Here is a 27962-nt window from a genome sequence, read left to right as displayed (position 1 = left end):
TTGATATCCGTATCCGTATCCGTTTACATTAGGATAAAACGTTTACGGGATGAAATCTTTAACAAGTGAACCGATTGCAGTGATAGTTTGCGTATTTAGGGTAGTATAGTTTTAATCTCAATTTCAAAGTATAACAAAGGGCTTATAGCGAGATCCTATGATAACCATTTTCCTCATTTATATAAAAGTTGAAATTCAAACTCTTACTAGTACCTACTACCTACGTACCTACGGTATAAAAACTATGGAGTTTAGAGAGGTAGCAAGTTTCAAGGGTCCAGACCCTCAATCGTACTAGTGTTATAAAGAGTAATTTCTTTTAATTTTATATTTAATTTTAAACGAGTAAGTTCAAATTGATTTAAATTAAAAAAAAATATTCATAGTAAAATAAAGTAACTTTCGAATGAGTCGCCTGTTAGTGTGCAACCTCAATTCACCTCACTTACATATTTGCTAAAAAATAATTGTAGGAGATAGAGTAACTTTTAGAGCAGTTTACCACTTTGTAAAACTTGCTAATACAAAATCTGCAGGCGCAAACTAATCAAATATAAATTTAAAATTTAATTTTAAACTATTGTGAGTTTTACACATATTAATTATTATGAAACACGGCGTTAACTCACGTTATATAACGACAGAGTATGACTAGTTTCGAACCTATACTGGGCCCTTAGTCATGAGCTGTATCTTGCAACTTGTTTTGAATCAATTTAATAATTTATTAATTTAAATAGAATATTAAGGTCCTGATTTATAAAATGCCTTTGGTTATGATGATTATAACATTTAATCAAATCCTTGAAATTAAACTTTAGTAACGGTATCTTCTGCGTGATCGCAAACATACAAATCACAGGTGCTATCTCCATTACATTCAGTCATAGACAGAGTAAAGAACAAATCAAGTGCAGAATAATGTAATTGTAAAATTGGACCAGTTTTTTTTTAGTTTTATTCTTTGCAAGTTAGCCCTTGACAATCTCACCTGATGGTAAGTGATGATGCAATCTAAGATGGAATCGGGCCAACTTGTTAGGAGGATGAAAATTCACACCACTTTCAGTTTCTACACGACGTCGTACTGGAACACTAAATCGCTTGGTGGTCCGCCTTTGCTGGTAGGCGGTATCTAGCTACGGCTTGAGCCTCCCAGTTTAACCAATTTCCAACCATTAAGAAACTTCAATCGGTCCAGCCGGGGATCGAACCTAGGACCTCCGTCTTGTAAATCCAGCGCGCACACCACTGCGCCGCAGAGGCCGTCAAATTATAATAAACAGTTGAAATGATATGACAAGTAGTCATTACAATTTACAGTACATATAAGGATGATGCAATCATTATTATGTGAGTCGTGAAGCGTTGTCGAATTAGGCTCGACAGGGTCTAGTGATCTGCACACAAAGTCCAACAGGGCTGTGAAATTATATTTCAAACTAGCTGACGCCGCTTGGTTTCACCCGCGTGGTTCCCGTTCCCGTAGGAATACAGGGATAAAGCATAGATTATAGCCTTCCTCGATAAATGGGCTATCTAATACTGAAAGATTTTTTCTAATAGGACCAGTAGTTTCTGAGATTAGCGCGTTCAAACAAACAAACAAATAGGGCAGGCAAAGGCCAGTAGGGCTGTGAAATTGTATAAAAATACAAAATATACGTTAACCGCTAATAATCATCATCATTATCATTAACAACCCATAATCGGCTCAATGTTGAGAACGAGTCTGCTCTCATAATGAGAAGGATTAAGGCCTTAGTCCACCACGTTGGCCAAATGCGGATTGGCAGTCTTCACATACGGGAATTAAGAAAGTTCTCTGGTATGCAGGTTTCCACACGATGTTTTTCCTTCACCGTTTGAAACATGTAATATTTACTTTCTTAAAATGCACATAACTGAAAAGTTAGAGGCGTATGACTAGGACAGGATTCATACCTACACCCATCGAATTGAAGACACAAGTCATATCCACTGGGCTATCACGGCTCACCCTAATAATAATGCTAATATTTAATTGTACCTAATCCTGATTTATCTGGTTATTTAGCCTTTATTTAAGAAGCTAAAAAGTACTGCCACAGTATAAACAGTTTCGAAATCTACATCTATGTAAACAAAATTCCCAATATTTTAATCGAAAAAAAGAATAATGTTTAATCATTATTGTTTGCAGGGCTAGATGAATTAAAAATATTTATTTTACATTTAAAATTTAATTTAATACTTTGTTTTTATTACTATAAATAAAAATATTATAATCACTCTATAAAGCGGTACAGTTTGTGAGGATGTGATCTGGATCTACTAAACCAATTTTGAACTTTTATCAATAGAAAGCCACGTTTTTTGCAAGTATCATAGGCTATATTTGAACCTCGTAATCCCATGGGAACTATGTGAGTAAAACCGCGAGGCGTCTGCTAGTATAAAATTAAATTATAATACGTAAACGTTACTGATTATTACTATTAGTAGGTAAACGGTGAAGGAAAAACATCGTGTGGAAACCTGCATACTTGAGATTTTTCTTAACTATCTGCGTATGTGAAGTCTGCTAATCCTCATAGGGCCAGCGTGGTGAACTATTGACCTAAACCCTCTCATTCTGAGAGGAGACTCGTGCTCAACAGTGAGCCGCAAAATGGGTTGCTATTACTATTAGTAGGTATGTGAATCTATAACCCTCATTGACAATATGCCACATAAGTCCACTGCACCTAGTCATCGTATACTTGACTGATAACAACACAAGTGTCAATACGTAATCAATTCTAATTATTTTAAATCCGTTTCCAAATGATAACCAACATAATTATTTAAAGGAAAATACCATTACAGCTGTTATCTTTACATTTTGTAGTAAACTAACTTTACTGTATTCGTTAGTTTACTGGCTATATACTCGACAATGGTCAGCAAGGTACAATGGCTACAATGTCCAGTTATGGAGCCAACAAAGAGATAAGTTATTGATCTTTTTTTATTACAAAAATGCAGTCTGGATAAGAAGTTGTTTCACAAATCTCACGGGAACCATGTATTTTTCCGGGATAAAATGTGTAATGTTTTCTTAATTTATTTTGTTTTTTTGGCTGAATAAATTGATTTTATTATTATAGAGCCTCATGTGCCTGTGGTTGCATAGGCAACCAATCCCCAACCAATTTAGTCGAGAGCTCAGCAATACGGCTTGGTGGTAGTACTTCCCCAGACGTGCTGTGGTGGGAGGTTTCGGCCGTGGCTAGTTATCACCCCGGCAAAGACGTAGGTACCGCCAAGTGTTTTAGCGTTCCGGTACAATATCGTGTAGAAACTGAAAGGGGTGTGGATTTTCATTCTCCTGCTAACAAGTTCGCCCGCTTTCATCTTAGATTGCAGCATCACTTACCATCTGATGAAATTCAAGAGCTATCTTGTAAAAAAGAATAAAAAAACAAAAGCTCTTTCAAATAAATCTCTACTACTAAAAACTCTCATTCTAATCATTGACATTAGTGTCAGATAATGTTCGAAATGGTCTCGTTAGTCGAGTGGTCAGCTTGAGTGACTTCGGATCACGTGGCCTGGATTTGACTCTCGGACTTTGAAATACCCAGCTGTTCATTTTCTAAGTGTTACCCGTTACCGGGGAGCATGTCAAGCCATCAGTCAGGACATGAAAACTCAAACCGCACCAGACCTAAAGAATAGCAGAATGGTATTAAGCTCCATATTATCCCCTCTTCTGTAATAAAAAAGGACTGACCCTGAAGACCACCGATTCCCAAAGTGGTAAGGTGGACGCCCAGGGGTCTACGGAAGACTCGGCAAGGGTCTACGATGACGTGACATAAAAAATGGGGTATCACGATTCGTAAGCGGAGCGAATCTAACCACAATCTGTTTTGGATATATATTTAGCAGGGTGTCCACCGGAACCAGTCAAATTAGAAAATCGTCTACGAGAAAAATGTTTGAGAACCTCTGCCGTAGACCCTGTATGGCCGTGCCCCATGGTATCCCAGTAGGTACATTAAAGGTGTGAAATAATTTAACTTACGCGATTACGCGTAAGTTAAACTATACGCGTATGTTATATTTGCGATACGTGATAGCGTTAAGTGTGGTACGTTCGTCGTTACCACCCTAAAATGTGTTACTGTGCATAGTTCAACTTAGCCTGGATACTAATCTTCTTCGTCTATACTTATAATAAATCTGTAGAAAGGTCAATTCTGTACATTATATATATTTCCAAAATAACTATCAGCGGGTGATTAGTGATCGATACTGATGCCAAAAATGCAATCAGTAAAATGTTTGTCTAAAACTACTCGACGGATTTCAACGAAACTTGGTACAATTATTCTTCATACTCCTGGGCAAGTTATAGTATACTTTTCATTTCGCTACGATCAATAGGAGCAGAGCAGTAAAGGTAAATGTTGGGGGGTAGTTGAATATTTACATCGATTTTCAGGCGGACGAAGTCGCGGTCGCTAGTCATACATAAGTTTTTGGTAGCCCTAGCACACCTTGATACCTGTGTATTAGCGGGCGCGGTCGGCTCCGCGTAAGGCTCGTTCGGACAATGAGGAAGCATCGGCGCGTGACTGCTGCAGAGGTCTATCGCGCAGTAGCCTGTTGACTGCTGTGCTGACCATTTACTGCACGCTGCGCAGGATATTTGCACAGTAAGTAACACCTTTAAGAAATTAAATATCACGTGTCTCAAACGATGAAGGCAAAACATCGTGAGGAAACCTGCACAGCGGAGAATTTTCTTAATTCTCTGCGTGTGTGAAGTCGGCCAGTGTGGTGGACTATTGGCCTAACCACTGTCATGCTGAGAGGAGACTAGAGTTGATAATGATTAAGTAACACCATTGCTTATCCTAGTGCAGGTATAGGATTGGAATAGTAACTAATACATAAATGAGAATGTTAGTGTTTGAAGCTTTCACGCCTAAACCATTTAAACTATTTTTAAAAATTATTTCACCAATCTACATTATTAGTGAGATACGTAGGCTTTATTTTATTACGGAATTCCTACGGGAACTGGTAAAATGCGGGTGAAGTTATAAAAACATGAGAATTTTACTTCCTCGTTTCTGTTCATTATAACAAGTGAAACATAATCAAAGGGACGTAGCTACCGCCGTATCAGCCGTATTAATGGTACGGGCCCCCCAGAATACATGGGGTCCCTTAAGTATCATAGCAAATTTAGTAAAATTTAATCTACAATCTCACTTAATCTGGTGCTTCGCGGAGAAAAAAACTGCTTCCTAAAGAGATTTTCGGTATTTTGCCTCTTGTCTCTATTGGGCCTCCCATATAATTTTGATACAGGGCATAAAAGGCAAGCTATGCCACTGCATAATCCTTAGTCAATTTTTAACGTTTGGAGTAGGTACATACCCGCCATGTTACCAATTCAAGTTGGCAAGATCTAGGTACCTATATCAACATTTTAATGGTTTGTTTACAACAATTATACCTAACGCATTAATTAATTGCTGCGTTGTTGACTCATGTTGTGAGTTGTTGTGCTCTGTAATGGCGGTCAGCTGTCACTGTGACCTTATTGATGAGATAACAGCCGATGGAGTAAAGTGCATTACCTAACAAAGTAACAGCTGCCTTGACTAGCCTTTATGTCCATGGTTCGGCTCTCGAGTCGGAGTTTTTCATACTAAAATATCAACGGTAAAAAAACTGTTTGGAGGAGCTTGAAAGCAAACTCCAATAAGGAGTTGAAAAACATATAAGCATTAAAGAAATCGATTAAATCCTACATCCTCACAAACTTGGACAAAATATTTAAAAATCCATGTAATTAAAATTTTATTACAATAATGCTGTCTGCAAATATGACGATAAGATAGTGAACAGTACTTAAGTTATTTCTTGGAGAAATAATCTTTAAACCGAAAAGGATTTTTCAATTCAGTCCCATAGTTTCAGCTGGCCTATTCACTATTTTGGTATATTCATCAATATCAACCCATATTCAGCTCACTGCTGAGCTCGAGTCTCCTCTCAGAATCAATTGACAATAGGTCATCATCTACGTCTGACAAAATATCGATCAGTAGGCACCAGATGACATGTGTTACGTAGAATCTCAATTTTGCAGGTATATGTCAATTATTATACGTCAAAGATAGTGAATTAGCCTGTAGAGCTTATTAAATGCAAACAAACAAAGGAATCTTTCAAACGAGGTTTCAAAGAACGAGGCAACATATCTTTGTCTATTCGGACTACGGCAATACCACCCCAATATCACCCTAATCCGATGGGTCTACAGCCATTATATAGAAAGTGCACAATTGCTGACGGACTTAGTTACTTGTGCACTCGGTTCGCAAAACAATACAATAGAATTACGCAGAAAATTAAGTAGGTAGAAAACCTTCTACTTCAAAATAATTTAAAAATCCATTTTGAAAAAAGGTTTTGTTACCTGCTCGTGTTTAAGCAGTTTCAGATAAAAGTTGCCAGAGATTATTTTTGGGTTCTCTTTTTCAAATTATTGTTTAACCCTATTATTATATAGTCTATACCCAGTCTCTTTGAATGTTATTCAAAAAGGCTATGGTAGTCCCAAGTAATGCACCTACTTGGGTTTACCATTTTGGCATTTATCTATAACTCGTTTATAACCAACTTAAAAAAAGAAGTTAACGTGGGAATGGTTTTTTATATCAGTTGAAACAGCTTTTAAACATATCTATAGTAATATTATAAAGCTGAAGAGTTTGTTGTTTGATTTAACGCGCTAATCTCAGGAACTACTGGTCCGATTTGAAGAATTCTTTCAGTGTTAGATAGCCCATTTATCGAAGAAGGCTATAGGCTATATTATCCCCGTATTCCTACGGGAACGGGAACACGCGGGTGAAACCGCGCGGCGTCAGCTAGTTTATTATGTGTGATAGTGCTACCCTTACGTAGGTCTTTTTTGTATGCGCTAAAAACTATAAACCGGGTTACGGTTTTTTTAGTAGGACTAGGTTCAATCTCACTATACTATACACTATACTATACAGCCTTTCTTGATGAATACTGTTAACCAACAAATAACTTAGAAATGAAAGTAAAAAATTCATGTCATTTCATAACTTATTTATTTTAAATGATGTTTGTTTATAAAATGTTATATAAAATATATTAATCATATCTAATTATTCTAAGCTTATTAATCAAATTTATTTTCATTAATTTAAAAACAAGTTAATTATAATTATTATTAGGTGTGAAATTACTAGTGGTTTATACCCTCATTTTTAATTTGTTTGTTGGTAAACAGTAGTACATCAAGAAAGGCTGTAGTATCCGACAAAGATGTACCGCCAAGCGATTTAGCGTTCCGGTACGATGTCGGGTAGAAACCGAAAGGAGTGTGGATTTCATCTTACTCCTAACAAGTTAGCCGGCTTCCATCTTAGATGTCATCAGCACTTACCGTCAGGTAAGATTGTAGTCAAGGCCTAACTTGTAGAGAATAAAAAAAAATGTAAGTGTAGAAGAGGCAAGTTTATTCAATCCATACCTCTGGCGGTTTATATGCGGCTTTATACCTAAACACATCATCGATCAGAACTATGGATTGCTTGGCGTTATTTCTTTGTCGGTAGGTAATTAGCTACTGCTAATGTCTGGGGGTAACCCAGACTAGACCTGAGCCAATTAAAAAAATAAATAAATTCTATAAAACTGACCCGAACCGGGAATCAAACCCTGGACCATGTGTTAAAAACCACAGCATTACTAACTGCAAGAGAAGTTGTAAGAATTTCTATACTTGACGGATTTCTTAGTCAGAAGGAAACAACGACTTACGAGTATATCTGACTTCTAATATTTAGTGTAAATTTAACAATTCTTCTTAAGTACTTACCGAGGTAATTGAAACAACTAAAGATTTTTGTTTTCGTGACTTAATTGACTTTTTGAGAATTGAAAGTCACGCCTTGTTGACCAAGCGCATATTATTACAGTTTGTTTGTTATCGCGAAGTGGTACAGAGTTCGGTTTTTACCTACACTTACAGTACAGTGTTTAAGTATAGGTAGACAGCCAGGGGCGTAGCTACCACCGTATCAGTCGTATCAATGACTAGCTGACACCGCGCGGTTTTACCCCCGTGGTTCCCGTTCCCGTAGGAAAACGGGAATAATATATAGCCTATAGCCTTCCTCGATAAATGGGCTATCTAATACTAAAAGAATTTTTCAAATCGGACCAGTAGTTCCTAAGATTAGCGCGTTCAATCAAACAAACAAACAAACAAACTCTTCAGCTTTATACATTAGTATAAAAGTATAGATACGGGGTCCCCTTACGTGTGAAAGCAAAAATTTGTAAACAGTAACCTACAATATTATTCTAAGAAAAGAAATGACAAAAGTAAATAAAAACAATACTTTATGGTGAAAGAGTTAGGGGGTTTTTTTTTATTCTTTACAAGTTAGCCCTTGACTATACCTCACCTGATGGTGAGTGAAGATGAAATCTAAAATAGAAGCGGACTTCCTTGTTAGGAGTAGGATGAAAAACCACCTTTCGGCATCTACACGACATCGTACCGGACCGTTAAATCGCTTGGCGGTACGTCTTAGTCTTTAAGGTATAGTAAATCAAAAACTAAAGATTTTTTTCGGGATTTGTCGAACAAATTTTGATACAGTATACAACATATGATATTTAGTTAGTTAGCTAGCTAACTTACTAACTATGGGCCTTATTAGAAGGCTCAAAGACACTCAGCGGGCGATGGAGCGAGCTATGCTTGGAGATTCTCTGCGTGATCGATTCAGAAATGAGGCAGACAAACCAAAATCACTGACATAGCTCAGCGAGTCGCGAAGCTGAAGTGACAATGGGCAGGCCACATAGTTCGAAGAGCCGATGGACGTTGGGATCCCAAGGTGCTGGAACGGCGACCCCGCACCGGAAAGCGCAGTGTTGGTCGACCGACCCACTAGATGGACCGAAGACATCAAGCAGATTGCAGGGAGCCGCTGGATGCTGGCGGCTCGAGACCGTTTTGTTTGGAAGTCCATGCAAGAGGCCTATGTCCAGCAGTGGACGTCCATAGGCTGATGATGATGATGATGATGACGCAACATATGGTCACTTCCTAAAACTAGCAAATAAATAACAAAGTCTTAAATAAACCGATGATGTTAGTAGAACAGAGTTCCGGTAAGGTACAGTATCAGAGAGTCCATATTAAGGTCACAGTTGCAACTTATCGGCGACCCGCGACCTCTCCCTAGCCACGCATTTGCAGTTTTCCATCGTTAAGCAAACGCATACTAGACAATTATTAATACATACATAAACAATAATAAATAATAATTAATGGAATAAACTTTGATCATAATTGGTTCGTTGATCCATGCGGCTTCGAATCAGGAGATTGTTATTTTTTAAAGATTTCTTAGACAATAGCAAATCTAAGAACTTTTTCGCAATTTCGAAATATCTAAGACCACTTTTGAAAGCAAAATTATTTATGTACACTTCTCTATTTGTTATATATTTGTATATATTAACGTAACTATCTTTTTTTAACACGCTTATACATATTAGCTTCACTTGTAACTATGTATGTAAGGCAATCTTGGAATCTTAATTTGACCCACTTCCCGGTCTTCGATTAGGATGAAATTTTGCACACGCTCTGAGTTCCGATTACAATATATGACTAGCTAAGAAACGTTGGTACAATTATTCTTCATACTCCTGGGCAAATTATAGTATACTTTTTATCACGCGACGATCAATAGGAGCAGAGTCGTGAAGAGAAATGTTGGAAAAACGGGAGAAGTTACTCCATTTTTACAGCGATACTACTGTAAGGTCTGGATTAAAGAGGTCTAAGCGCGAACGAAGTCGCGGGCGTCCGCTAATTTATAATAAAAAATAAGTGTTGATGGTAGAAGAGTTAAAATATAATCTTACGTATTTTCGAATAAATCATCATTAAAATAAAATTTCATAGAAATCAGTCGAGCCGTTATGGAGTAGTTTTGTAACTAACACCGCGACAATTTTATACATTAGATATATTTTTTGGTTGGACAGGTAAGGGGAATGTACGAAACATGACTAATATCACCAAATCTTCATATCTTGAGATAGTTAATGAGATCATGATCAATGTATGACTAATAAAAATCATCTCCTACTTTCATCTTATCTCCCTTATCTAGTTTATCTGACACACATAGAATACACCTAAAGAGTGAGACTCCTATATTATTTTTATCAATTCTCGATCAGTGACTGTGAAATAAAAACAATGAACATGAAATCGTAGTTTAGTATACCGTATGTACCTGAAAGTGATTGTAGTGTTAAGTGTTCATGGTAAGTCACAGATAGTCCATAAATACAAGCGATTCCCATCAGGTGGGTCGCCAAAAAAAAAATGCCGGGTCGCAGCATTACGGAGGCAATGCTGTGACTTTAATTTAATACTAGAAGATGGTCGATTTAATTTATTAACTAACGAGACAATGATGATCGCTCGACGGGCGGATTGTAGGTACTATGGGTCCAAAAACATATGTGGGTCACGAAAAAGGAGTATGAAATATACTGTGACCCGTAAAATAATGTTTGGGAAAAGTTTGGTCTATACTGACGATGGGAGAGTGAAACTGGCATTCGCAAGTTTTCGCAAATACATTTGAAAAGAAAGTCAATTTACCTATTTCTGCTAAAATGAAATTGAAATCCACCTTTGGTCCCGAAGGACTAGAGGCGGATTTCAATTTCATTTATTTGTATTCTAAAGAATAGTCATTTTACCTATTATTTTAGAATTCTGGAACATTCAGCAATTCGTTATTTTTTGTTTATATTTATTGAGTTTGCATGGAAGATAAAAGGTTCTAAAAACTTATACAGTATTAGTTTTCATTTAGAAAACTAATACTGTATAAGTTTTAATGTAATGGTTTACGAGTAATTTGAAATCCACCTCTGGTCCCTAAGACTTGAAATATCTGTTTGTAATTTTAAATTAACAGCTGTTTACTCCAACTAATAATCTATCTATCTCCACTCCAATTGAGCAAAAATATCTGTGCCTGGAACTGTGTCACAATAGTCCAACGAGCTGGGATCGAACTCAAGGTCTATCAGATTAATCCAGATTAAATATAGATAATTTTCACTTTTCAAAATTAAAAAAAAGATGTTTCATAACTGACGTTTTTGAATATAAACTTACTAGTTTCATTGTAATTTTTGTAGTTAGTAGGAGTAGGTACAATCATTCTATCCATCCTGTTCGATTCAGCCTAAGTCCACTAATGCCATTAAGGAATTACACGAAAGACAATCCAATTAGAAATTATTTGTCAAAGATATTTCAACACAATACAGATAGGACGAAGCGAAATCCATTGTTATGTTTTTTCCACAAAATAGGAAATGAACAAATAAATCATACATGTACTCGTATCTTCTAATATAATACGAATATTTATATCAAAACTTATAAAAACAGTCAAACTTCGTTTTGCAGGTTCTAATTTGGTTTTGGGATGGACCAACCCTATCATTTAGGGGTATGAAAAACAGATGTTGGTTATATAAAATTTCGTAAAAATCGGTCCAGTTTTATATAAACTCTCATAAAACAACTTTGTATTCGTTATGCATAATAATTCCTCACAACCACTTATTATTGACCACTGCAATTCTAGGCCTCTGACCTTATAGTAAAGGACATTTTAAGTTTGTGTTTCACCCGCTACGCTCTGACAATGTGGATTGGCGGGCTCAAAGACAACGGGCTGTAACAACCACTATTAGATGTCAATTCCTATGTACATATACCTTCTCGGATTGCCTTGGAAACAAAATACCTCGGTTCAGACCCACAGCCGCTCTATCTTAGAGGTAGATATCTTGGAATCGATAAAATAGCTGCGACTTGGCCCGCAATAGGATGTAAGGGTCAGGGCCAGTTTTATCTTCAGCAAACGACAATTAGCTTCAGGTCATTAAGCACTTAGTGCAGTTTACCTAATTACTAATGTGTTTGTAACTTTGTACTTTGTCAACAGATCACCCGTGTTTATAGTGTGCAGGAAAATTTCTCCCCCAAGAGACCTACCCCTCCCCTCCCTGCCTCTCGGCCTCTTATATACCACATACGGTCCCGAATCCGGCATAACGTTCCGGGCTCTCATATCGAAAACATCTCAGCATAACAAGTGCAAATACAAAATGGCCAGATTCGTTGTCCTGTTCCTCGCCTGCTTGGCTTTGGTAAGTCTTGATAATTTATTAAAAATACTAGTATTTCTTATTTTAATTTATAATTTTGTGATGATAGATATGTCTTTCTTGTGATTTTATTATCTTTCTTGGGGTTTCATTCTTAACTCTACCTATTTAAATCCATCTCCATTCCTATGGAATGTAGATACTCTAGATAGTCTATTTACAGCCATTAGGTAGCTCATATATTTTGCGGAATCTATTTTATTTATGAAAAAATTTTTTATGCTTTTATAGTCAGAACTTTAGCCAAAAAGTTTTGGTTTACCTGTTCCAGAAAATGGTAGACAGCATCACGACTAATAACTTCCATGATAGAAATTTAATGGCAACAGTATTTTAAGTCAATAATCATAGCCCTTCATCGATTTAAAGCTCATCTTCTGTATAATGTTGTACAAAAGTTTTTTCAAGATAGGATGAAAACGTTTATAAAGTTGTCAATCTTCTTCTAGGCTGCTGCGAGACAAGTTCGCCGCGACGCCCCAGCGCCATCCCCCTGGCAAGAAATTGAGAAGCACGCGACAGAGTTCTCCAAGACCTTCACAGAACAAATCAACTCTCTGGCCAACTCGAAGAACACCCAGGAGTTCAACAAGGCCCTTAAGGATGGCTCCGATACAGTGTTGAAACAGCTTTCTGCATTCTCAACCTCCCTTCAGGGCGCGGTAAGTGATCCTCCTGAAAATTCAATTTATCTCTTAACTTAAAAATAAACTGAACTGATTTATTTTTACATTTTCGCAATTAACTATTTCCTAAAAAATATTTTTACATGTATCAAATTATTAAATAATGTATCAAAGTATCATGTAGTTGTTGTTGAAACTTTCTTAGTACTTTGAAAGTCATTTTCATAATTATATGAAAGAAAGAACCTAAATTCACACATCTCTGATAATGATACTTATGAGTTTGTTTTTGATCTTTATGTGACCTCAGTTGTATAAACTATCTCCAATACGAAGCTTTTAGCTATAAAAGCGATAAAGTTATCGGAGCTGCCCCCAAATGTCAAGGTTAGCGAATTGACCGATAGCAACAATTTGCAATTTCATATTATCAAATGGTCATTTAGGTGACATTATTCGTTGAACTTGGTGGCAACATTTTATACAGTTACATAACAGTTTGGAATTACTCCTCAGACTAATAAAAAAATATCATAATACATAAATTTTCGGCTAATACTCATTGAGTTGCCTATTTTAGCGCTTTAGCGCTAGCTTCTGATCTTCTTTCTAATGCTGTAATATTACACCAGCATTTCTTGCGTAAAGTGAGGATAAGTTTTATGAAAATCTTTTTGATTGAAATATTTTGACAATTATTGAGTCCTTCAAAATGTATCAAGCTGAAATGTCATGATAAAGCTCAATCAGTTGTCACTTTTAGCAATAGCTTCAGTACATCTTGTAATTCTGTTATCAGCAGCTTTTTTGGTGTACAGTGGGAAACCAGCAATTAATGCAATCTTCGAAATTTATCATGCAGAAATGTTATGGTGATAGTCAATTAGCTACCACTTTTAACACTAGCCTCTGTACTTCTTGCAATGCTGTAATCAGCTGTATTGCTTGCATAAAGTAGAAAGCCACTAATTGATGATACCCTGTTCTTCTAGGTGAACGACGCAAGCGGCAAAGCCAAGGAAGCTCTGGAACAGTCGCGCGCCAACATCCAACGCACGGCCGAGGACCTTCGCAAGGCCCATCCCGAGGTTGAGCAACAGGCCAACGCTTTGCGCGAGAAGTTGGAGACCGCTGTAAAGTCCGCTGTTGCTGTAAGTATATTGTCATGAGACTTGAGAAATTTTGAGACTTTAAGAAGTTATTTGGGGACTTAAAGACAAAAGAAGCAAATGGTTCGTTGGTATGGTTCTGACGTATTTGTAACGGGTAGGTTATTAAAAATGGCCCATCAATGACGATGATGATGATGATGACATGCTTCTACATTTTATTCTTTAATCCACCCTAAGAATCTGTAACCTAAATGTTTAAATTCTTACGCTTACGTTAAAAAAAATAGCACAAGAATCAAAAGCAGATCCAGAGTCATTATAATTTTAATTATACCTATTTGTCGTCATTAATCTCTTTTCAATAGACATAATTGATTGAAAGTTCTAGACTAACAAAACAATTCCTACATCTACAGGAGAGCCAGAAGTTGGCCAAGGAAGTAGCCACCAACATGGAGCAGACCAACCAGAAGCTGGCCCCTCAGATCAAGTCCGCGTACGATGACTTCGTAAAGCAGGCTGAAGCCGTCCAGAAGAAGTTGCACGAGGTTGCCGCCAAGCAGTGAGCACTGCCCACCGAGTGTTGTGATTGATAGATTTACATTAATAAAATAGCTGTATTCTTTTATAAACCAGCTTTTATTTCATTTACCATTTTACACCTTACATGAACTCTAAAATACCACGGGGACACTCAATTACTAGGCTTTCAGGTCTATATCAGCCCTGGAAGGGCTATGGAGGATTTAGGGTTACCCTATCAGTGTTAGTGTTAGTCATGTGAGGGTCTAATATTATAAGCTAATCAAACTGTTTCTACTAAGCTTCATTATCAGCCTATTTTAACAACCTACCACAAGGCCAGGCCACGTTTTTTTTTATTCTTCCCTTACTTATATGGTATAGTATACGGAACTTGGACCCACCACGCTTTAATTAGCTTAGCGGAGTTAGGATAATAATGTTAAATTATTATTTTACGATAACTATGAGATGTTTATTTTATGGCCCTATTTTCAGGTGTATTATTACCACTAGTTATTTCATAGCTGTCTTGAGTTGAGTGGTAGCCTGAAAGAAATCTCTTTTAGTCATAAGGTCACCTTTTGCTTGTTTTTTTTTTGTGATTGTCATGTGCAATAGAGTATGTCGTGTATTAAATAAAATAAAATAAATGCATTTAATAAAATATTGGAATATGCTGCATTAATAGGTCCATCCAAGGTCTTTCTATGAAGGTATATGGTTATCTTCATAATGCAAGCAATGTTTATTTTTATTTGTTTCTCCGGTTCCAGCGATTTTTTATCAACTAACGGAATTTAACTAAAGGAAGTGTCGAATCGGAAGGAGTATAATTAGTATTTCGTTTCTCCAAACATAGTTATAGTATAATAATTTTTGTAATTAGTACAAGCATACGAGTAGATAGATTTTTATTATAATGAAACTTACCTACTTTAAAGTCAGGAAAGTCGGTTGGACAAATAGTAATGGAATAATTTATTATTCATATAATTCTGAAAATTTATTTGTCCACAATTTGAACACCGGACTGTGTACCAGTGTACAAACTGATCACGTATATTGGATCCAATCGAAGTCGATGCTGGGCTCCCCCGGATCCGTTGTTGTAAGTTTCCTGTAAAGTTCAAGAACGATATAAGTGGAAAGCGGCTTCTAGTATGTAACTATCTGTGACTTAATTCTTATAAGATGGAGGTGCGTGCTGAGGATAGGTCTCGATCACCGAAAGGCAAACAAAAATCGTAGCTGCAAGACTGTCAGCAGATTCATTGGATTATCAAAGTATGCTGCACTGATAAAATAATCCTAGGTATTTCTATGAATTTTTATGGTTACCTTGGTAATAACTTTCTGACAATGTTTACAATTTTCCGGTTCCTCCGACTTTTTATTAAATTAACTAAGTGTTAGTGGCGATCAATAGATATCATTCATTGTGAGTAATTAATCAATTGATTAATCAATCAATATTTTTTTATTTATCAATTTACAATCTAAATGTTGCGTATTTTGTAATTTCAACCAATGGTCAGTTATCACACGATTGTCTAAATCTGCAGATATCTGAATAAGTTAAACCTTGTGTGCCTGTTCCTTGCTGACTAACTATCTGGTTAATTTGTGATTCAATGTCTCCTCCGTGTAAACTATTGATTTCCTTTGAATTATAAATAAGTTAACTATAGTTAACTAAACATGATGTCACTAATCGACATCTTTTTATTTGCATAGCAGAAATTACTCCAACAATTACTTAAACCAACGAAATTTTCACGCTATGTACATTTGGTATAGGTGTCCACAACCGTGAAAATGTTTTTCTTTTTATTAGTTCAAATATTACCGTGGCTAACACTAACAACTTGTGACGATATTGGTAAGACTTTTGATTTAAGTATAACTTTTAAAGTGCTTAATGGAAAAAATATTGAACGCTATAGTTGCCCTTACAATTTTTGAAAGTTCTCTTCGATTTCTTCAGGATCCCATCATCAGATCCTGACAATGGTAATGATAATGAACCATTCCGGGAGATACCCTTTCAAACAAGAATTATTCAAATCGGTCCAAGCGTCTTCGAGTAATCGAGTAGCAAACACACAAAAAAAAAACATAGACCTTTTCCTTTTTTTTTTGAAGTCGGTTACAAAATATACACCAAACGGATTGCAGGAAGCTATTTGATGGATTCAGCTCGTGCTCGCCTTACGTGCTATTTCTAGTAGTGGATATTCATCGGCTGATTATGATGATAATGGCTGTAATTTTGCAGATATTTCAGGCGCCACCCGGCGCATAATAGGTGGACATCTAATTCGCATCGAGGAGGCTCCCTATATGGCGCTGTACCGGCCGGTCAATAAGTCATTCCACTGCGGCGCCTCTGTCGTCAGCGACCAGTTCCTAGTCACTGCAGCACATTGTGTTGATAAGTCTATGTAAATACATCACTCACACTAAAAAAAAACTTACCTTACCTTACCTTGTCAGCCGATAGACGTCCACTACTGGACATAGGCCTCTTGCATGGATCTCCAAGCACCGCGTTCTCCAGCCGCCAGCATCCAGCGGCTCCCTGCAACCCGCTTGATATCCTCGGTCTTTCCGGTGCGGGGTTGCCATTCCAGCACCTTGAGACCTCAACATCCATCGGCTCTTCGAACTATGTGGCCTGCCCATTGCCACTTCAGCTTCGCGACTCGCTGAGCTATGTCAGCGACTTTGGTTCGTCTGCGGATCTCCTCATTCCTGTTTTTTCACGCATAAAAACTCCAAGCATAGCTTACTCCATCGCCCGCTGAGTGATAAGGCCCATAGTCAGCGACCAAGTCTTGGATTCGTAGGTAAAAAAAAGCTTATATTTTTCTAATAATTAATATAAGTAATTCGGCTTTGCCTCATAGCACAAAAAATGATACTCGTGCCTTATTACATGATAGTGGCATACACAACTAATTTATTCATCTATGCACACTTTGTAGACACGGCGAAATGATAGTGACAGTGGGCACCGATAGAGCTTTGAGCGGCGGGGAAAATTACCAGATAGAAGAAGTGGTCAAGCATCCCCAGTATGAAGATGGAATCTTTTTTGACTATGACATAGCTGTTATTAAACTGAAGAATAAGCTGCAATTCAGTGACCGCGTGCAACCTATCAAGATGGCAGAGCCTGGCTTAGTTATTGATGATACTGCCCAGCTCCGTACGATTGGGTTTGGAATGACGGTAATTAACTTACCTATTATATTCAAACTGTCTCAATTGCCTCGTGGCTATCTGGCTGTGTGGTCGACCATGATATCAAGAGTTTGAATCGCGGGTCAGGTGAAAAACAAAACATTACTGGGATTTTTTTACAATAAATCTTAACAGTTGCCTGGAGTTAGGAAGTCGGTGGTGATGGTATACCGCCATGTCTCGCAGAGCTTGTAAAGCCGACGGTTCTGTGTTGGATCTTTCACCGACTGTGGTAATGAGAGAACAGTGTGTGCATAGGTTAGTCTCAACATGAGATTGGTTGCCGTGGCCGAAAATTCGTTTGGGAATATGATAAAGTCTGGGTGATAATGTTTGATTCTTTGAATATTAATGATTTCATGATGTTGTGATGTGATGAGTTCATAATATAAGTATTTTAGCAGACTCAGAAGTGGATTACAAAAATAAGAAAGTTGTAGGCTATGACTCACAACATTTGTCAGGACAACTGAATTAACAAATCAAACTGTAACCATAATGAGACCCTAGAATTGAAGATATTCACCTTGAGTGGAGTCACGAACTTGTCATCATTGTATGTAGGGTTAAAGACGTCTCTGATAGTTAACTTACACTCTCCTTTTCGACTTATGTCAGTCGCCCCGGCTATCCCAAGTAACCCATAAAGAATCACACAACAAAATGTGGACGGCTCGAACGCCAAAGGCATACTGAAGTCGTACGACGAGCACCTTATATCAGAAGTCGTTCCCGCCAACCGATCGTTACCTCTCTCTAACTCCCTACGTCGGCACGAGCCAACACGAGATCGAGCGACTTCAAATCCGTCTAAAAGACTACTATTCCCTACAGTATATGAATACATTATAATTACATTGGGCATGACCTTTGCATGACACTGTCTGTCTGAGGGGTAATACATAATCAGAGTAAAACAAATATTTTTCAGGAAACTAATTACAACTCTAACGAACTCTTGGGTACCGATATGCGCTACATACCGAATAACATATGCCGTGTGGTGACTCAAGATTCTATTATCACTGACCGAATGTTATGTGCTGGCCAGAAGAATAAAAGTGTTTGTTACGTAAGTCTTATTAAGATGATATAATCATTACGACGGCCTCCGTGGCATGACTGCATCATCACTTACCATCAGGTGAGATTGTAGTCAAGGGCTAACTTCTAAAGAATAAAAAAAAATACTTCATAAAACTGTATGTAGATGATGATGATGATGAATACCAGTGTCTATCAGTGGATAGTCCACTGATAGACACTGGAAGTCTCTACGACTCCACAACATGGCTATTAGTGGACTATCATACGTCGGAAAAAGGGCGACTGATTTTTTGGAACACAGACATGTTTTATTGTGTTTTTTTTATTTTTTTATTCTTTACAAGTTACCCCTTGACTACAATCTCACCTGATGGTAAGTGATGATGCAGTCTAAGATGGAAGTGGGCTAACTTGTTAGGAGGAGGATGAAAATCCACACTCCTTTCGGTTTCTACACGACATCGTACCGGAACGCTAAATCGCTTGACGGTACGTCTTTGTCGGTAGGGTGGTAACTAGCCACGGCTGAAGCCTCCCACCAGCCAGACCTGGACCAATTAAGAAAACCTCAATCGGCCCAGCCGGGGATCGAACCCAGGACCTCCGTCTTGTAAATCCACCGCGCATACCACTGCGCCACGGAGGCAAGTGTGATGACGATTTTTTTTATTCTTGCTAAATACCTAAAATAAACAATTTGCTTTGAAGGGTGTTAATCACTGAACTGTTACAGGGCGACAGCGGTGGTCCTGCGGTCTATGGTGACAAGTTGGTGGGTGTCACGTCAGGCTCTGACATTCCAATATGTAACTCGTATTCATTGTTCGCTCGTGTCTCCAGTTTGCGGGGATTTATAGACGATGTCATTGCTGCCCACTAATCTATTAATAAGATGTATCTGATGGACAAATACTTATCAAGTGTTTGTTTTTATTGTCCTTTGAAAACAATAAATGTAATGTATCTACTTACAAAGCGATTTTTATTCTTATTGGACGCAAAATTAATTTAAGATTGGGTTCATGTGAAAGAAAGATAAAGTTTATTTAGGATTCACACCACAGAAAAAAAATACAATAATTAAAATATGTTAAAACTCTTGTGATGTGATCGCCACAAGCATACTGAAATCGTAGGACTAACGCCTTGTATCGCAAGTCGTTCCCGCCAACCGATCGTTACCTCTCTCTAACGTGTTTTTGAGCAAGCGTAGTGAAATAGTAGATTGTTATACAAGGGGCTAAAAAAACCCATTTTAAACGAGGTATTTTTAGGCCTAAATAGAAACTGAGTTTATAATGGGTTTAGCCCCGCGTGTTACACAATACTTTTCACTACGATTGCGAGAAAATGAAATAACTCGGTACAGTATTCAATGTCTTATTTTATTTGAAAATTAAAATGTAGGTACAAAATGGTACAACTTTAGATGTTTCGGGGAGATGCGCGGAGCCATATAACTAAATGAAGAAGAAGAAGAGCCTTACTTACAATGATTCTATTTACGAATAAAACTCGTAACAGACAAAAATTAAAAAAAAACAGAATTACTTTAGCCCCTAGAAGCTGAAATGCTTGTTTAGCCCCGCTGTGGAGTGGTAATATGACAATGTTTTTGAGCAAGATTAGAGAAAAAGCATTTGTTTAATTAAAATAATTTATAAACTGATATTAACTTTCAATAACTTTAGGAACAGCAAAACAAAATATTTTATGAATTTTAAATGTGCCACACGATGGTTTAGGTTACATCTATTTGTCTATGACTTGAACACCAGAGTCTGTGTCAGGTAAAACCGCATCTCGTTCGTAATAGTCCCAATCGAAGTCAATGCCGGTGCTCTCTCGGATCCATTCGTGGTAGTAACCCGGACGGACGTGACCTGTAATAGGACATTATTAAATATAGGCAAGCAGGCAGATATTGTGAAGAAAAAAATTTAAAATATCCATACTTCAGTTTTTTTCTTGTATTTAAAATTCAGACCCTATATCAGCCATTTTGTAATTACAAAAAGTAGACGCAAATTTTATATTAATTTACAAACCTCGATAAGTGTTCAAGTTTTTAAAATTATCGTACACTTCAGTTTCATACATTTTTTTTACAGGACAATTTTTATTAAACGTGTCATCTTGATTAATGAAAAATGATTAAAGTACGCTTGCTTGAACTCAGTCAACGATGAAGAGCAGGTATTACCAGTGGCTATCCCAAGCGTGCAACCACGACGGTGACCGAAGCTGACGATGCCGACCTGGGTCAGCCGCCCGTCTCTGCCCACATGGGTTATCGGACTGCCGCTGTCACCCTGCAACCATAGCAACGAAGACAGGGTAATGGTTAATGGGTAAAGGGTAATGAGTAATGGGTAATACCACAGAAAACATATGTACAACTTATCTCAGGAACTACTGGTCCGATTTGAAAAAATATTTCAGTGTTAGATAGTCCATTTATTGAGAAAGGCTATAGACTATATATTATCTCTTTTATTTATTAGTACTTTTACGGGAACGAGAACTACGCGCGTGAAACCGCGCGGCGTCAGCTAGCGGGTAATATGCATGAGTTTTGGTTCAAGGCTTGAAATTTTTATTTTTTATTTATCACAGACATACTTCAGTTCTATTTATGTAGTGATATGTGCATTTACAGCTTTCCATTTCCCTGCAGTTTTCAACAAAGGATAGGGAAAGGTGGAAAACATTGGAGGAGGCTTTTACCCTTAGGGAGTCCATATAAAAACTTGAATTACAAAAAAATGTAAATATGAAAAAAAAACATATTTTTGAATGTAGTATAAGATTGTGTTAGTTTTAAGGTTTCTAAGGGATTAAATAATGCTTTATTATTATTAACTATGTGCAAAGTCACCGACAGGGATTCGCTGGATGCAGGAGGCTCAGGCTATGTCCTCCAGTGGACGTCCATCGGCTGATATGATGATCATGATGATGTGCTTTTATATGTACTAACCGCACAAGTGGACTGCCTGGTGTCATTAAAATACTTAGCGCACAGAGTCTGCGGGTCCATGTAGAGGTAGTAGTTCAGACAATCGTCATTGCTGATACCGCGCAGATTCACAAACATGAGCACTTCTGACGACTCTCCACCTAAACAAAAAAAACTAATTAGAATATTACCTACTAGCCAACGCGCTGCAGTTTCACTCGCGTAGTTCCCGTTCCCGTGAGAATACGGGGAAAATATAGCCTATGACACTCACAAATAATATGGCTTGATAGTGGTAAAAGAATTTTTGAAATCGGTTCACGAAATCCAAAGATTATCCGCTAAAATACGACAAACTTTACTTTTTTATAATATTAGTATAGAATAATATAGATAATGGTCGTGGAGTTTGCTAGGTATATTTATAGTAGGAAATTGGATATTGATTACAATATATTATTTGCCAATAAAAACTCAGGTGCATAAAATATACGCCATCTAAATATTAATAACTAATTGTTCACCTATAAGCAGAGTATCAACCTTTTATCTGGTTGGCAAAGCTTCGGTCTTGAGTCACCTGGCTTCGTTTAGGCTTGTAGGCTTCGTTGACGGCCTCCGTGGCGCAGTGGTATGCGCGGTGGATTTACAAGACGGTGGTCCTGGGTTCGATCCCCGGCTGGGCAGATTGAGATTTTCTTAATTTGTCCAGGTCTGGCTGGTGGGAGGCTTCGGCCGTGGCTAGTTACCACCCTACCGGCAAAGACGTACCGCCAAGCGATTTAGCGTTCTGGTACGATGCTGTGTAGAAACCGAAAGGGGTGTGGATTTTCATCCTCCTCCTAACAAGTTAGCCCGTTTCCATCTTAGACTGCATCATCACTTACCATCAGGTGAGATTGCAGTCAAGGGCTAACTTGTACAGAATAAATAAATAAAGATTCAAAAGAATAAAAAGGTAAAGGTACTTGTACTACTTTGTATTCTGTTGTAAACGTAAAAGCAATATAAAAGTTTCATACATGTTTAGTTGACAATGCATGTATATTTATTTACTTGTCTTTACTTCCGGATCCGTAGAAAGATTTTTAGTTTTAACATAATAAAATATGGATCTTGGGTTTACCTTCTGCGCGATCATTAGTAAGGCCGAAGCCGCTAGCTGTGAGCTGTACGTTGGTGTAATCGACGTCTTTCTGCTTCGAGTTCTGGAGACGAACTGGCTGGATCGTGTCTGCGAGTGCAAAAAAGGTTTTATGTTTCATGAACATTTCTATGCGTTCGAAAAACGAATAGATCAAGTAATCATTTTTTTTTTATTGAGAAAGAATACAATGAGAACCTTAAACTAACTTATCCTAATAACTATACAAATCATGAAATGGTAGCAACATAGCATAGCTACTGGCTGCATTTCCACGCTGGGCAGTCAGGCTGATCCATTGCTCGAAAAATAAGCCAACCCTTCTGTCACCAGAATTTTGTAAGCAGTATCTACTATTCTGTGGTTGTAACTGATATTGATTCTAAAAAGGTTGATGTGCGCAGTAGACCATTTGGAGTTACTCGTAGAAATGTTACAGCTTTAAATTTTTATTTACGCATGAATAGGTACCATATTTATGTTTCATTATTTTTTTCCTAGCTTTTGATCTTATAAATGGATTAAATTAATCAAATGATTGTAATTTTATCTAAACAAACGAGCAATAAAGACAAATTCTTTTAATTAACTGCGAATAACTTATTTGTATTGAAATCGGCTAGAAAACGAAAGCCTAATGGACGATACCGATATTGCAGAAAGTACTTCTTTCTAATCAAATTGTCAATACTAAGATGTGATGTGACTGGTATCCTCGTGATATGGTTATCCTCGTTCATAATTGGCTTCAATCACGAGGTTCCAACATAATAAGTTAATGGTATTACTGTCCCGTACCTCAAGGAGTAAACTTGATCTCATGTGGCTGGTGTAAGCACGGAATAATGAATTCTCTGCGTTAGTTGTAGCGTTCTATGTTCTGTGTGCGTAAGGGTATTAATCACGAACGAAGTCCTGGGATTATACTAGTAGGTACTTGCTTATATGTTACGACAGTGGTAGCCTGTGGATATCACGTCTGCCTTCAATTCGGGGGGCTTAGGTTCGAATCCAATCCGGGGCATGCATTGCCAAGTTTTCAGTAATGTACATTCATAAAATCACGTTTTTCAAACAAATCACTTGTGTGAGGGGAAAACATAATGAGGAAACCTGCATACCTGATTTTCATAATTCTCTACATATGTCAAGTCTGCCATGCCAATCCACATTGTGTCAGCGTGGTGAACTATGAGCCGAAACCCTCTCACTCTGAGAGGAGACTCATGCTTAACAGTGAGCTGAATATGGGTTGTTAGTGATGGATGATGTATGTCTCTGGTATCACTCACGTCCCCAAACAATCTTCTTGCTTAACTTAAGGAGTGCGATGTCGTCGGGTTGCACCCATCCCAGAGTCTCGCTGAAGTTGGGATGCATCACGCGGTTGGTGATGCTCTCCTCCATGATGATGGTGGGCTGGGTGAGGTTCCGGACGCCCAGCCGCACGATGTAGGTATGGCGGCTGGAAACACTCGTATGAATTGGATGCCATAGTTACACAAATCAAATTGAAATGTCGGTCTGTAATTTCGTAATGAGTGTGTTATCAAGTGCGTATAGTTTTTACAAGACACATAGACACATGCTTTTTACATTTTTGTCTGTCTGTTTGTCCGGGCTACTGGAACCGCTGAATTCAAATGGGATATTACTGAAAAATAGAGGAGATTTTAGAGAAATGTATAAGCTACTTTTCATCGCGGAAAAATCAATGGTTCCCGCGGGTTTTTTTTTTTTTGTATAAGCAAGCGCTTAGCTGTAATCATGCCTGATGATAAGCGATGATGCAGCCTATAGTGGAACGCGCTTGCCTAGAAGATGCCTATTCACTCTTGACTTGAAGATACCCATATTCTAGGTGGTGGGGAAAACGCAAGCTGGAAGAGCATTCCACATCTAATGTTGCGTATCAGTGCGTATAAGAAAAGAGGAACTAAACCGCTTAGTACGCGTCCGAGGAATATCGATGACGTAGCGGTGTAGATCTCTGCGATGCCTAGCAGTCCTGTGGTAGAACGGCGAAGGTGGCACACGATCAAACAGTTCCTGAGCGCACTCCCCGAAATATATCTTGTAGAACACTGATAGACAGGCAACCTATCGGCGATGCTCTTTGAAGTTTAGAGTTCGATAAAGCCTCATTGCCAAAAACTGAATTTCACTCAGACGAAGTCACGGGTATCTGCTAGTGATTGACAGAATAGTCAGCTTACTTGGCCAAACAGTGGGCAGCCGTGACGATCCATTCTTCATGTATGATGGATCCGCCGCACGCGGACACGCTCCCCCACGCGTTGATCATGCGCAGGCTGACCTGGTGGGGGATCTGGCCCTCCCTGGCCTCCCAGCCTCCCGTTATACGCCCACCATCTAAGCAAAGACATTTAGGTACACATACATTTTGACGGTCTCTGTATGTCCTAGTGCAGATGTAGATCTTGCATTCTGTGACCTAAGCTTGCTAATTGCAACCTACGCTAGACTTAATACGGAACCGATGTTCATTCTTGGCTTGAAGATAGGTACCCACGTTGTTGCTGGTTATATTTGTAGAAACCCAATGAATTAGAATAAATTGATATGGGATAATAAGTAATTTAGAAATACCAATGGAGTTTATGTCTTGTGTTTGTTCTTTGACTAGCACAGTCTGCCCTATTAGTAAGATAAAAAAAAATGTCATATTACTTAACAACATATCTTAATATGTTTATGGCAATAATATAATACAAAATACATACGAGTACTGCTTGGTTCCATGTCCTCAACGTACACAGGTTCATTTTCCCTCAAAGAAGAATATTCGTAAGCCTGAAATTATTGTTCAATGTTAATTATATTAAAGGACCAGACCAGTAAATAAATAAATTTTGGAAAAAGAAATCTAAAATATACAGTTACCTGAACGACTCCAAGGAACAGCAGTAACCCAAAAATGTACAATCCTCGCATAATGGCAAATTAACGACTGATTAAGTTTGAAGGTAGATTAGTAGTATATCTATTGGAAATTAATCATAATACAGTAGGATTACAAGATAAGCATCAATTTACCGATGTCATTGACATAAGTAATTACATTTAAAGACAGGTCGAGCATCGCGTACAAAATAAGTCCAAAATATTGAAGGTAAAAACTTCAAGGATGAATACAAAGAGTCTACGCATTTTATTCTCATTCATCTAAATACTAAATCATTGGATGAGATAGCCTCAATAGTTCGAAGAACCGATGGATGCCTAAGGTCCCATGTGCTGCAATGGCGACGCCGCACCGGAAAGCGCAATGTTGTTGTTGGGTTGCAGGGAGTGGATGGATGCTGTCGGCTCGAGACCGAGGTGTTTGGAAGTACATGCAAGAAGCCCATGTATAGCAGTGGAAACCCAATGCCTGTTGAATGTTATATAGACAAAACAAAACTTCAGCATTTCTCAAAGGGTTTTTTCTTTTTTCACCGTGTCATAGTAAAAAGGTGACTTATTACAAAAATCTACACTCAATAGTTGACGTTGGGGTTGGGGTCTCAAGGTGTTGGAATGGCGACCCTGCGCTAGCGCAGTGCTGGTCAACCCCCCACCAGGTGGATGTGACGACATCAAGCGATTCGCAGGGATTCGCTGGATTAAGGTGGCTCAGGATCGTGATGTTTGGAAGTCCTTACAAAGGCCTGTGCCCTGCAGTGGACTTCCATCGGCTGATATTATGATGATGATGTCACTCAATACGCGGTTAACTACGAAACGATACAAAGAGGTTTGGTTTCTCGTAAATGTCAACCTTCTTTTATCAAATCACTGGTGGTCACAACAAACCTAGTGGTGGTATTCTAGTCTAAGTAAGTTCAGGTTTTTATGTACCGACATGAAGTGGAGGCTCATTGGAGCCACCCGTCATCGCTTTGGTACCCAGACCAATTACTATAGGACCTGCCTTGTTAGACGTTACCCTGTGTCAAAAGTATATGATCATGATCTAACGTTTTTATATTTACTGTGTCTATAGAATCGATGTTTTATTGTGTTAAAATTGCAGGTGTGTGTATATAGTTGTATAGTGTAATGACAGGTTATATTTAATGGTGTTAGGTAAATACTTTCGATGTCTGAGTTTACCTCGTCCCCCTTAAGAGTCGATTTTGTTGTTGAATTTGTTTAGTTTAATTTAGTAGTAAAATAAATTTCCACGTGTCAGTATATTGGCTAAAATTTTGGATCATCGTATCTTTGCATATTAGTGTTATCTATAGTACTTAGTGAGGAATCACTATCTAAGGATTTTACAATTCGTGCGTAAAGTTAAGATCATAATTTGTCTATCTTGCTAAGTCACTTCGGCTTCGTTATGACGTCAGAACATTCGCAATTGTTAAATTACCATTTTAATTAAAATTGTCTCATTGGTCCCGTAATTAGCTTTTTTTTAAGAAAAAAAGAATATCTGCCATACAGACCAATGGGGCGGGGATCGAACCATCACCTCTCGGTAATGAGTCCAACCGTTACTTACTTACCGTTGAGCTATTGAGGCTTAGCTGGTTCAGCTATCGACAAAACGGTCCAGGGTTTGAATGCCGGATCAGACCAACAAAAAAAATACGTAATTGGGATTTTTCTTATACGAAAAATGTTAATAGCAGCTTGGAGTTGGTGGTGTTGGTACACCTCCGTGCCTCGCAGAGCACGTAAAGCCTTCGGTCCTGCACCTGATGTTTCGCCGGTCATGTCGGTCTGCCTTCTTTCGGACTATGAGAGTGAGGAAATAGTGAGTGCACCTGTGTTTACGCACACACTTGTGCGGTATAATAATTTTGTTGATGTGATTTGTTAAAAGTAGTCATGACTGCCTCTGTGGCGCAGTCACTGCGCAATGGATTTACAAGACCGAGGTCCTCGGTTCGATCCCCGGCTGGACTGATTGAGGTTTTCTTAAATGGTCAATGTCTGGCTGGTGGAATGTTTCGGCCGTGGCTAGTTACCCGACAACCGACACTGTAACT

At 38.1% G+C, this 27962-nt stretch overlaps 3 protein-coding genes across 3 annotated transcripts; 2 read left to right on the top strand and 1 right to left on the bottom strand.

Annotated features, from left to right (window-relative positions):
• Positions 1 to 12099: 12099 nt before the first annotated feature.
• LOC112045892 (apolipophorin-3) lies at positions 12100 to 14676 on the top strand. The gene is made up of 4 exons (XM_024082273.2): positions 12100 to 12288; positions 12756 to 12968; positions 13925 to 14083; positions 14461 to 14676. Exons 1-4 carry the CDS (start codon positions 12247 to 12249, stop codon positions 14608 to 14610), a joined length of 564 nt encoding a protein of 187 aa, XP_023938041.2. The 5' UTR covers positions 12100 to 12246; the 3' UTR covers positions 14611 to 14676.
• A 1658-nt stretch (positions 14677 to 16334) lies between these two features.
• LOC112045888 (trypsin-7-like) lies at positions 16335 to 19756 on the top strand. Its single transcript, XM_024082269.2, has 5 exons — positions 16335 to 16448; positions 16845 to 17010; positions 17554 to 17800; positions 18744 to 18884; positions 19593 to 19756. The coding sequence occupies exons 1-5, from the start codon at positions 16385 to 16387 to the stop codon at positions 19737 to 19739; spliced, it is 765 nt and encodes a 254-aa protein (XP_023938037.2). The 5' UTR covers positions 16335 to 16384; the 3' UTR covers positions 19740 to 19756.
• Positions 19757 to 20100: 344 nt separating this feature from the next.
• LOC112045884 (brachyurin-like) lies at positions 20101 to 25917 on the bottom strand. Its single transcript, XM_052882919.1, has 8 exons — positions 25867 to 25917; positions 25707 to 25776; positions 25179 to 25335; positions 24255 to 24427; positions 22945 to 23052; positions 21840 to 21979; positions 21063 to 21171; positions 20101 to 20742 (listed from the first exon to the last, which is right to left on the bottom strand). The coding sequence occupies exons 1-8, from the start codon at positions 25915 to 25917 to the stop codon at positions 20612 to 20614; spliced, it is 939 nt and encodes a 312-aa protein (XP_052738879.1). The 3' UTR covers positions 20101 to 20611.
• Between the last annotated feature and the right edge of the window lie 2045 nt (positions 25918 to 27962).

Source organism: Bicyclus anynana, chromosome 8 (genome assembly GCF_947172395.1).
Source record: "Bicyclus anynana chromosome 8, ilBicAnyn1.1, whole genome shotgun sequence".
NCBI classification, from domain to species: Eukaryota; Metazoa; Arthropoda; class Insecta; order Lepidoptera; family Nymphalidae; genus Bicyclus; species Bicyclus anynana.
This window is presented reverse-complemented; position numbering and strand designations above follow the sequence as displayed.

Coding starts and splice junctions, on each gene's coding strand:
- LOC112045888 (XM_024082269.2), top strand. CDS start 16,385: ATGTTTTTCTTTTTATTAGTTCAAATATTACCGTGGCTAACACTAACA. Junction 16,449..16,844: donor AACAACTTGTGACGATATTG/GTAAGACTTTTG, acceptor GTAATTTTGCAG/ATATTTCAGGCGCCACCCGG. Junction 17,011..17,553: donor CATTGTGTTGATAAGTCTAT/GTAAATACATCA, acceptor CACACTTTGTAG/ACACGGCGAAATGATAGTGA.
- LOC112045892 (XM_024082273.2), top strand. CDS start 12,247: ATGGCCAGATTCGTTGTCCTGTTCCTCGCCTGCTTGGCTTTG. Junction 12,289..12,755: donor TCCTCGCCTGCTTGGCTTTG/GTAAGTCTTGAT, acceptor ATCTTCTTCTAG/GCTGCTGCGAGACAAGTTCG. Junction 12,969..13,924: donor CAACCTCCCTTCAGGGCGCG/GTAAGTGATCCT, acceptor CTGTTCTTCTAG/GTGAACGACGCAAGCGGCAA.
- LOC112045884 (XM_052882919.1), bottom strand. CDS start 25,917: ATGCGAGGATTGTACATTTTTGGGTTACTGCTGTTCCTTGGAGTCGTT. Junction 25,336..25,706: donor CATGGAACCAAGCAGTACTC/GTATGTATTTTG, acceptor GTCTTTGCTTAG/ATGGTGGGCGTATAACGGGA. Junction 21,980..22,944: donor TACTAATGATCGCGCAGAAG/GTAAACCCAAGA, acceptor TTTTTTGTTTAG/GTGGAGAGTCGTCAGAAGTG.